The sequence below is a fragment of the Panicum virgatum genome, chromosome 5N (genome assembly GCF_016808335.1).
Source record: "Panicum virgatum strain AP13 chromosome 5N, P.virgatum_v5, whole genome shotgun sequence".
Lineage (NCBI taxonomy): Eukaryota > Viridiplantae > Streptophyta > Magnoliopsida > Poales > Poaceae > Panicum > Panicum virgatum.
Genome location: NC_053149.1, coordinates 67494039 through 67505163, shown reverse-complemented (window position 1 = coordinate 67505163; position 11125 = coordinate 67494039). Strand labels below are relative to the sequence as shown.

General features: G+C 49.4%; 1 protein-coding gene across 1 annotated transcript; it reads left to right on the top strand.

Moving 5' to 3' along the window:
• Positions 1 to 261: 261 nt before the first annotated feature.
• LOC120671942 (fructose-bisphosphate aldolase, cytoplasmic isozyme) lies at positions 262 to 2772 on the top strand. The gene is made up of 2 exons (XM_039952210.1): positions 262 to 447; positions 1394 to 2772. Exons 1-2 carry the CDS (start codon positions 420 to 422, stop codon positions 2440 to 2442), a joined length of 1077 nt encoding a protein of 358 aa, XP_039808144.1. The 5' UTR covers positions 262 to 419; the 3' UTR covers positions 2443 to 2772.
• The last annotated feature ends 8353 nt before the right edge of the window (positions 2773 to 11125 follow it).

Below are 11125 nucleotides of genomic sequence, written 5' to 3'. Positions count from 1 at the left end.
GTCAGAAGTGGGAATGGTGCTTTTCTTGGTGGGCGTCTAGATGGCGACCAAAATGCTCAAAAATGCCAAAATACGGACAGCTGGACAAGAAAAAAAGTACAGCCGATGCAGAACGGCTGGAGACACCTCGCAGAAAGAACCAAAATAACGGCTCTCCGAGGGCTCGAACAAAAAAATACACACGAAAACCAGGGCCCAGGGGCGGCAGCACCGAACCGCGCCCGCACATGGTTCGATCCGCCGCCCCGGCGCACCCAGATCGCATCCCGTCTCCGGTTTCTTTCCCCTCGACCAAGCCTGGACCCCTTTTAAATACCCGGCCACCTCTCGGCCCATCGCCTCCATCCGCCTGCTTCCTGCCAAACCATTCTCCCCCAATCTTCCTCGCAATCCCCGTAGCCTCCCCGCGAGCATCGACCATGTCGGCCTACTGCGGAAAGTACAAGGGTATGATCCATCGTCTCCTCGCGCCCTCGTTTCATCGTTCTCTGTCGATCGGCTTGTGATGTTTGTCCGTCGTCTGTAGCGTAGATCCATTAGCTGCTCGATGATGTTACCAGATCTGGTCGTGTTAGATGAATATGTGAATATGCTGATGTTTGCTGAGTTTTGTTATAACTTTTTCATGTAGGATTTGAGGAAATTTCTTTAGATCCGTACATGGTATGCTCTGCTTTTAGCTTTTAGGGGTTTGGTGGTTGTCAAAAGGGTTTAGGGAGTCAAGCCCTTGCGATCGGTAAAATTCCTTATGGAATTTATTAGATCCGTGGTATCTGATGCTGGTGGCACCTATCTGCTTATTTTTGGTGGATATGTTGTTTCCAGAAGAACTTAGTAGTCGGATCAGATAATCTCTGTTCATTTTGAATGGTAGCTTTTTAGTTTACCTCGCTAGCTTTTACCCCCTCGGTAGTGGCTTCCAGTGCTGGTTTAAAGTGATCTTTTCAGGTTAATCTAGATGCCTTTACCTTGCTAGCAAGCACTGCTACCCTCCTGGGATGGGTTGTAGGCCTCCAGGTGCTGGTTTCAGGTTAAATATAGATTCATTTATTTTGCTTGCGTGCACTGGTAGTGGTAGCCTCCTGGGATGTGTTGTAGCGCAGTTCTCAGGTTATATTGTTGAATCTAGATACTTTTCTGTTGTATTATGGCTGTCTTCTGGATTTCAGGTAGAGTTTCATCTATGCTCACTGATTGATGAACCATTTCATACCATGCTCATCAAATCAATTTTTATTTCCTGGTCATCATGATGTTTTTGTGGCATTCTGTTTCATATGGATGCATTTTTGGTGGATTTGTTCTTGTTTGAGCATGTCTAGTGATTGTGGTACAGTTTTCACTATGTGCAGCACTACTTTTTAGCTAAACATCTGTGCTTGTTATTTTACAGATGAGCTCATCAAGAATGCTGCCTACATTGGCACCCCTGGAAAGGGTATCCTTGCAGCTGATGAGTCCACTGGCACCATTGGCAAGCGTCTTTCCAGCATCAACGTTGAGAACATCGAGGAGAACCGCCGTGCCCTCCGTGAGCTCCTGTTCTGCTGCCCTGGTGCCCTTCAGTACATAAGTGGTGTGATCCTCTTCGAGGAGACCCTGTACCAGAAGACCAAGGATGGCAAGCCCTTCGTTGATGTCCTCAATGAGGGAGGCGTTCTCCCTGGCATCAAGGTCGACAAGGGCACCATTGAGGTTGCTGGCACTGACAAGGAGACCACCACCCAGGGCCATGATGACCTTGGCAAGCGCTGTGCCAAGTACTACGAGGCCGGTGCCCGCTTTGCCAAGTGGCGTGCTGTCCTCAAGATTGGCCCCAACGAGCCATCGCAGCTTGCCATTGACCTGAATGCTCAGGGTCTTGCTCGCTATGCCATCATCTGCCAGGAGAATGGTCTGGTTCCGATTGTGGAGCCTGAGATCCTCATCGATGGCCCTCATGACATTGAGCGCTGCGCTTACGTCACTGAGGTGGTCCTTGCTGCCTGCTACAAGGCTCTCAACGAGCACCATGTCCTCCTCGAGGGTACCCTCCTGAAGCCCAACATGGTGACCCCTGGCTCCGACTCCAAGAAGGTGACTCCTGAGGTCATTGCTGAGTACACCGTCCGCACCCTCCAGAGGACTGTTCCTGCTGCCGTGCCCGCCGTCGTCTTCCTCTCTGGTGGACAGAGTGAGGAGGAGGCCACCCTGAACCTGAATGCCATGAACAAGCTCAACACCAAGAAGCCGTGGTCCCTGTCCTTCTCCTTCGGCCGTGCCCTCCAGGCAAGCACCCTCAAGGCCTGGGCTGGCAAGGAGGAGAACGTGGAGAAGGCTAGGGCAGCCTTCCTCGCCAGGTGCAAGGCTAACTCTGAGGCTACCCTCGGCACATACAAGGGTGACGCTGCTGCCGGCGAGGGTGTCTCTGAGAGCCTCCACGTGAAGGACTACAAGTACTGATCTGCCTCTTCTTGCGTACCGTCTTTGGACCTGTCTGCCTACGAGCATTTAGGTTGCTGAGTGTTCATTTGCTCCTTAGAGCATATATGCGGACGTCCCTGAACTTTGAGCTTCTCTTATGTGGATGATGGTTTGTTACCTTTATATTTATATTTTCGTATATTAACTAGTCTATTTGGTGTTAAATCTCGTGTAATTTGGTCCTGCCGATGGAGAATCGTGCAGCCACATTTTGTTTATCTTCGCTGTAATGCCCGGTTACATATCGGCAAAACCATTCTATATGCTGAGTTGGCCGGAGTGCAGGCGTTTTGCTCCTAGAAATCTTGTGATGGATTTTGCAGGACCAGCTTTTTATTTTTCGCCTACACCTTTTTCAATTCGAGATCCTCTACTTTTATTATGGTGACCAACTTTTGTTATCCTGAGCAAGTTGATCTTCTCGTGAGCAAATTGATAAGATCCGGTGTATTGTAGATGCTATGTTTGGTATGTGTCTTGGAACATTTCTGGTAGGAATAAGTTTTGTTTTCTGAATTTATGCCCTGGGTCCGGCTCTCCGGCTGATTCCCTTTGATGGATCTACTACTTTATATAAGATGAGCTGCTGTTGTCACGGGTATCTGTATTCTGCTCTCTCTTTTTTCCGTGTTACCGCTTTTCTTTGTAGGATTCAGGGCATTTTTTTTTTTTGATAATGATTCAGGGCAGTTTTGGTTAGGTTGAAGGTCCTTCGGATGCTCTTACTTTGATTCGTGACCTCACAGCATAACCCGTGCACTAGCTCTTTCCAGACTGCAGCGAAATCAATCTCAGACTGGTAGCAGGCCAAAGCATGGGTGACAGGTGTCTCCCAAAAAAAAAAGCATGGGTGACAGGTGAGCCAGTTTGGGCATCACCATCCACGTGTACGTTTTACCGAAGGCACATGCTTCCCGTATCTTTTCTTTCTTGAATTAGGACGGCATTTGGAACTGTGCGGCTGCTAGGAATTCCATTTCATTTCAGGAACTGGATGGGAGGCAATCGATGCAGGTATATTTCCGTGCTGAATTTGTGTTTGGAAGCTAAGGGTGTGGCTGGAGGAATTCCAGTTCGTTTCAGGAACAGAATCAAAGGCAAGCAAGGTCGCGTCCTTCGTCTTCATATTCCCTCCGTCCTGAAATAAATACTCATCTCGTACTTCGAGGAGTCAAACACTTTTAAGTTTGACCAAATATATATTATATAAATATTAATTATTATGATACTAAATAGATTAATTATGTCATGTATTTTCATAACAAAACTTGTTTAGAGATATAAATGTTAATATTACTATTTATAAATATAGTCAAACTTAATGTTTGTTGACTCCTCGAAATGTTGAGATGTGCACTTATTATGGGACGGAGGGAGTATGCTGTACAAGGGCAAAAGGGTCCTATGGTGCCAAAGTACATGTAGTATTTTAGATTGACAAATGGATTAAAAGTGCTAAATATCATGCATAACAAAGGAACAATATTTCAAGGGTCATTTGAGCGAGGTTCATGTTTGGTGTTCTATAATTGAGAAGTCCATTGTTTTTGAGAAGTCCATTGTTTGATGTCCTATAATTGCAATTGTTGGTGTCCTGACCCGGCGGTCCGGCACCAACTAGTAAAGTGCTGCGTGATCCCTCACCCTGGATGGTTGATGCAAAAGGTAACACAGGAACGCATGAGTTTATCCTGGTTCCGGCCACGGGGCCGTACGTCCAGCAAAGGGTGTGCGAGTGCACTGTACTATCTTGCACCGGGGGTGCCTGTAGTAGGGGGTACAAGCGAGGCGAGAGAGGGAGGGAAGCTCCCAAGTCTCTGCTAGAGGAGAAGTTGATTAAGGCAAGTGCCAATATCGGGGCTCAAGAGCGTGTGTGCTATATGAGTTGTGCTGAGTGTTGGAGATCAGCCCAGATAGAAAAGACAGAGCCCGCCTCCCCTTTTATAGACACAAGGAGGGGCGGTGTACATATACGGGAGAAGGGAGAAGTCGTCATTCTTCCCCGAATCGGGGGCTTACAGTGGTCGACTACTGTAGAAAGTATACTGCGGGTACTGGAGATCATGGCACCGGGCGTGGCAGTTGTCCTGGGCGTCGTCTTTGTCCTTGCGGAGATCGCACCGGTGTCCTGGCATCTCCAGTGGGCGGCGTGGTGGTCGCTGTAGAGGGTTCCGTCCCCTGTGCTTGACGTGGCGGTGTTCCGAGGGTCCTACAGGGGGGGTCTTGATTTGGTCAAGGTCCGGACCGCACCCGAGGGTCGTGCCCATGCCGTTCGAGGGTTCTGCAGAGGGGTAAGTACATGGGAAGTACGGGGAGTTGGCAGCACAGTGGCTGGAGTAGTGCCGAGCACGTCCCGCACAGCGTCGCAGGTTCCCACAGTTGGCGGACGGGACTCCGGTCACTGCCACTGTGCGGAATGGCGGCCTGACGCCGTCTGACCCGGGCGCTGCGGAGGAGTGATTGGTATTTAATGCCTTCGTACGGCGGGCTGGTGGGCGGATGGTCGTTTGTCTTTTCCGTCGAGGGGTGGCCTCGAGTGAGGCGGAGTCGATCCGCTTGCTCGAGGGTAGGCTCGCTACCCTTGAGCGAGGCGGAGACGCGGGGCGCTGATGAGGGTCTCGGCGGGGAGCCCTCGAGCGAGGCGGGGACTGCCCCGCGGGTTCGAGGGGGTGCGAATGGGCCGCACTGTGTACTTGGGCTGTGGATTGAGCTTCTTTGAGTCCTTTCCTTTCCTCCGGATTGGAAGGAGACTGTTGGCCTTCGTGGACCCATTTGCCTAACATATGCTTTGTATTTTAAGGGTGATTTAGTCCCCTAGTTAGAGTGCCCCTAATCATGGTACCCGATAGTAGCCCCCGAGCCTTTGTAGGGATGAGCATCAGCCCTGCAGAGGCTTGACCCTTCGAGGGCGTGACTCGGGTGCTGACCGTGGGGATCTTGGTTTGCCCGGCGGTGGCGCGACGGCGCTTCGGAGAGTGTTGTCGGAGGAGATTAATCCGAGGTCGGGGTTTCTTGTTGGAGAGGCAGTGACGAGGCCACTCCGAGTTGTCTATGCAGATCATAGTCGCCTCGAGCACCATGGCGCAGTCGCTGGGGATGTCGTCGTCGTGCTGATGGGGGCGTTCAAGCTGGTCTGCGGGGAATTTGGTCCTCGAATGTGTGGAGTTTCCTCCGTGGGGGCGCATCAGCGCACCCGCGGGTGTAGCCCCCCGAGGCCTTGGAGGAGTGCTTGCACTCGTCCAAGGGCTATAAACGCCGCTCTGCATGGTTGATTTGGTGGGGCGATCGTCCAGCTTCTTTTTCAGCCGACCTCGGCATTCCTTTCAGCCGGCTTCATCGTTTTCATGCTGGTGCATCGGCCCGCAGCCTCATTTGGTCCCGTCCCGATGGTCGGTCGAGAGCGTGCTGGGATTTGATGATCATGCGAAGGGGGGGGGGGGTTCGTACGACACGTGGAACTTCACAGCCGGCGGTGGCCGACTCATTCGAGGGTGCAGCCTGAGCCGCGGTGCGTGAGGGCCCCACGAGCCCTGGCCTTACGTGAAGGCGTTCAGGGGACCTTCGACTTTTGTTACGGCCCTCGTCGCCCTTTCGCAGGGAGGAGGGGTGAAGGACGCCATGCTACCCATGCCCGGGCCGCGAGCCATGGCTGCTTCAGTGAGCTGTTATCGGGTAGTTCAAGTGGACGTCCGTGCCCCGTTCGATAAGGGTCGGCTTGCGGTCCGGGGACACGTCACATAAATCACTTGCGAAGGTTCGCTAGGCGGGGCTCGGACCCGTTCGATAGGGTCCGAGGGCTCGGTGCTCTCCCTCGATTGGATCCCCCTGCTGGGCACCCTCGACTGGTCTCGAACACTGCGTAGGGTGTTTCGAACTCCGCATTCGAGGATCACTTGTATGGCACGCCCATGCAGTCCTTGATTTTGGTGATCTGTGGCGCCTGTCGAACCCTCGATGGGCCAGGCTTCGAACCCCTGATCAGTAAGGCCTCGAAATTGATTTCCCTCGATGGTAAGGAATCATTGGAGGGAATATTCTGTAACGGTTCGTTTTAGACGGTGCGGAGTTGCCGGTCGTGCGTGGGTCTCCCGCCGATAGTGGCCGACGTGGCCTAGTACGCGCGGGCTGTGCGGGCGCGCCTTTTCAGGCGGTTGCCTCGGGTAGGCGGAGAGGCGTGGGCGGCGGTTGGCGGATGGGATGGTGCTACAGTCCCGCCGCGCCCGTCAGTTACTGCGCCGTAATTATTGCTGAGTGCGCGCGTGGGAGGACTCCTGTGGCAACCCCGCCTAAATTAATCCGGCTTAAGTGCGCTAACCATCATCAAAACGACAATCAGGGTTAACACGCACTTAAAACGGAGTAATCCGGCAGTGCTGTCGGGTAAAATCCCGATTAAACCACTTGAACAGGATCGACAAAGCAGTCCAGAGAATGCAACATTCCATAAATTTTACAGCACAGAGTATGAAATTGAATTAATATTACAAACCAAGTTTGAATTTATAAAAGACAACAGAGTTCAAGTTTGATGAAAAATGAACGATAGTCTAGCGTCGAAACCAGACGTCATGATGAAGCCTGTACATGACGTCAGCCACAACCTCAGATGTACCACCTGAAAAAAGCCACAAGCAAGGCTGGGTATACTAATACTCAGCAAGGCTTACCCGACTAAGGGTATACTTAGCCCTTTATCTAGACATGCAAGGCTTTTGGCTTGGAGTTTGTTTGCAGAAAAGCAGTAAAGAGTAGATCCTTAACTTCATATTTTAGCTTTCAGGTTCTAGTTCAATTAACCATTCTAGGTGAGCATCTATCCAATAGCATACATGGTGGAAAACAATTATCTTTCATCAATCATTCATATTCATCATCATCGTCATGTTCCACTTCTTACTCTATGTGGCAAAAGGGTTAAGCAGTCCCAAACCGTGAGAAGCGGACGATTCGAATCGAATTTGTTAACCTGGCCAGGCAGACCAAACACACACGTATGGGAACCAAGTCACCCACACGACTTTTCCCCTTTCTTTCCGGGTTGTGGATCAGGGTCACCATCCTCGACTACAGAGTACGACGACTCTGCACCCACATGTGCGCGCATGAGAAACGACGTTCAAAGAAGGTGAGGGAGAAGTCCACTCGCCGGTCCAATCAGGTACTTAAGCTTACCGATTACCATATTCTCGGCATGTGTCTAGTACGTTCAAACGCTTAACCACCACTACCACACACTGCGGCCTTATCAAATTTCACTAAATAGACGGGGCATCACAAGTACCACAGCCCCGCCCGTAGGTCTTATAGTTGTAGCAGGTATTAAACAACCAACTCCTATAATTCTCGCGAGTGACAGGAAATCACTCGACTTCTACTGAACAATTAGCTTAGCCAACTAGCGACCTACACATACTAGTGTTCAAGCATAGGTACCTAGGATTATGCAACTAAGGTTCCAGTCAACTCCTGTAAACTTAAATGCACAAATAGATAGGAACAATAATAAGTTGCATAAATTTAAAATAGTAGGACATGCTCCGGGGCTTGCCTTCCGGGGCGTAGCTGGATCTGGGCTCTTCCGAACTCGGGTTCGGGTCTTGCGCAGCTTCAGTTAGGTTAAATTGAGCTTCACGCTGCTCACTCTCGGACTCGGGCACCAGCTCGTAGGTTCCGTCAGCGAGAGTAGTAGTATCTATATGAGATGCACATGGGTGAGTTGTTGTGATGATACTAATTCATGAATTATTTCACAATAAAGATGTAAACCAACAAAACTCAAATCAGAAATAACACACTATCATTTTTCTTTCATTCGGCAATCGTTTATAGAGTAAAAAACAATATTAGTTAGTTCATAAAGTGAACGTGGGGTTTTCATCATAGACAAAACCATACAAAAGTTGTTTCCTTAAATAAAACTAATGATAACATCCTTTGTCCAAAACTATAGTTACACATAGTTTATGAGTCTTAAATTTTTACAGAGGAGTCTACATAGGATCCTAAACGCACTTAAAATTTATCAAAATTTTTCTAGAAAAATAAACAGGAGTAATAAAATTGGCAAAATTAACTCACATATAACAAGACTATTTAATATAGAGAGTTAAAAAGTGTTTTTGCCTCTCCAATTTTGTATTCTAACTTATCTTATGAAGACTAAGCCATGGTAAAATTTTCAGATTTTTCCATATGCAGCAACTATTTATCACAATATAGCACCATTTTTAAGGATTAATTCACAAAGCTAGTTACACAAATCTAAAAATAATGAAACTTATACAGTGGTGTTCATTTAGTATTGTGAGTACACAGAAAAAGTTTCATTCTCATATATATATATATATATATATATATATATATATATATATATATATATATATCAGAACATCCAGAAATAAAAAGTAAAATATTCTAATAGATCTAGCCAAGACTAGGGTTTCATCTAGTTAAAAGTGTTAACTGGTGCTAAAATTTTTACACAAATATAAAAATGGCATGAGGTAACTACTAGCCAAAAATCACCCAAATATACTAAGTAGAACTCCTAGAATAAATATAGCCTATATAATCTAATCTTTTTCCTAGATCAAAATATATACAGAAAATAAATATGTGCATGTAATGAAAGTTGTAGATCATGTTGCAAGGATTCCAAAACATTTGGATTTGCATTTTTCTGAAATTTCTATGAATTTATATCGAATTTACAAGCTTGCTGGTTTGGAAAAGGAAAAGGAAAAAGGATTTCTATTTGCGCAAAGGCCCTGGAAGAAGTTTTCTTCTCGCGGAGAGGCCCTTGGCCGGCATTTGAAGCAGGGGAGCGGCGGGCGGCCGGATTCCTGCACCTGGGGCGGCCGGCGGCGAGGGGGAACATGGGGAAAAGCAAGAGGGCGGCGAGAGGAACCTAGTGGTGGCCTTGGTTGGGCGCGGGGCGGCCTGAGGAGGCTCCTCCGCGGAACAGGGGCGGCGGCGGCGGTTGGCGGCGGCGGCGGCGGTCCGGTGGCCCGGGGCGGCGTCGAGCAGGTCGGGGAGCACCGGTGAGAGACAAGGAAGCTAGCTGCGGGTGATGTTGGGCACGAGGATGGGTGGAGAGGTGAGCTCCGCGGCGAGCTAGGGGGCGGCGGCGGCCGTTCCCAGCAACAGGGGCTCGCGGGACGTGGCGCTCGCGCTCAGGAAGGAAGGAGGGACGGGTGAGGACGTCGTGAAGCTCGCAGGAATGGTCTAGGTGAGTCAAGGGCGCGAGAAGAAGCGAGGGGCGGTCGGCCGGCTCGGCACGGTGTCGCCGTGGCGCCTCGGCGTTCATTCTCGACGTGCGCGCAAGGGGGCAGTGCCGCGTGGCGAGGCCGAACGGGTTGGAGGGGGCCGGGTTGGGCGAACCCAGTGCCGGGGAGGTGGCCTGGCCGGGCGGGCGGCGCGTGGCCGGCGGCCTCGCACACGGCCGGCGCTGGACAGGGGAGTTGGAAGAGCAGAGAGAAGAGAGAGAGAGAAAAAGGAATTTGACCGATTCAAAATCAAAATTTTCTCAAAATTTTCTTTTGAAACATGAAAAACTTTGAATATGAAAGTTGTAGAGAATTTCGAATTCTACACTTTTCGTTTCAGGCACCAATTCGTTTGAGACGTCGTTCAAAAGTAAATTTTAAATCCCGACGAATCTACGCTATTAATCGATTAGAGTTTGAATTCAAATCTTCTTCAACTTTTGTATGGAAACTCGATAATATTTGAACATGAAAGTTGTTTCACACTGAAAATGCTATTACTTTGGTTTTGGGCAAAATTTTGTTTGAGCTATGCTTTTGAAATTATTTTTAAAGCAGATGGGTTCGAAATTTGAAATGTAGTTTAAATCTTTAAAAAAAACATGATTCAAAAGACTTGTCATTTCATGTGTGAAGTTTCATTTTCTCACTTTAACTTCAACTAGACTTTGGTTTATCATGGCGTTAGTGACACGCCAAAACAATTTCATATGCAAACCTTTATTGGTTTGTGAGTTATTGATTGCCAAAGTGCATAAACATGGGCACCAACATACACACATGCACATGCATGCACACATAAAAGTATTTGATTCCATTTTTCTTGGTTGATTATGCATAAAATCATATTTAATATTTCTTGCTTAGTTTTTAAAACTCTGGGATGTCACAACTCCGCGGTCGTGGGGCCCAGCTGTCGGCGACATCAAAATCTACCGCATTCAATGCGGTGGATTCGGGCTGTGGTGGCGAATCCGCCCGTCGTAATGGATAAAAGCGGGAAAGGGGGGATCATTTGGGCTCACCTGGCCATCTTGCCTTCGCCTCCCTTGCCTTTTCCGCCTCCCCTGCATCCGGAGCCCAGAGCCGAGAGCGAGAGGAGGAAGAAGAAGAAGAGAGCGAGAGCACAACTTAGCCATCGTCGAGCTTGCTTCCCCGTGTTCCCCGGCGATTCGAAGCGATGTCGGGGGTCGAGGAGCCGTTGCCGTGGGGGAAGTCCACCGCCACCGCGGCGGTTTTGGAGCAGCTGGTCGCAGAGAGGCTACTACCGATGAACAACAACCCAGAGCGGCCGGCGTGGATTCCCCCGCGGCCGGAGGAGACCGAGCCGAATCCCTCCAACGGCTACGTCGGGAGCCTCGTGCGGCTCCACGAGCGTGGATTCGGCGACCCCGTCA

Bases quoted from the DNA above. Each gene is read 5' to 3' on its own strand.
- LOC120671942 (XM_039952210.1), top strand. From the start codon at position 420: ATGTCGGCCTACTGCGGAAAGTACAAGG. The intron at 448-1,393 runs GTATGATCCATC...GTTATTTTACAG, and splicing joins CTACTGCGGAAAGTACAAGG to ATGAGCTCATCAAGAATGCT.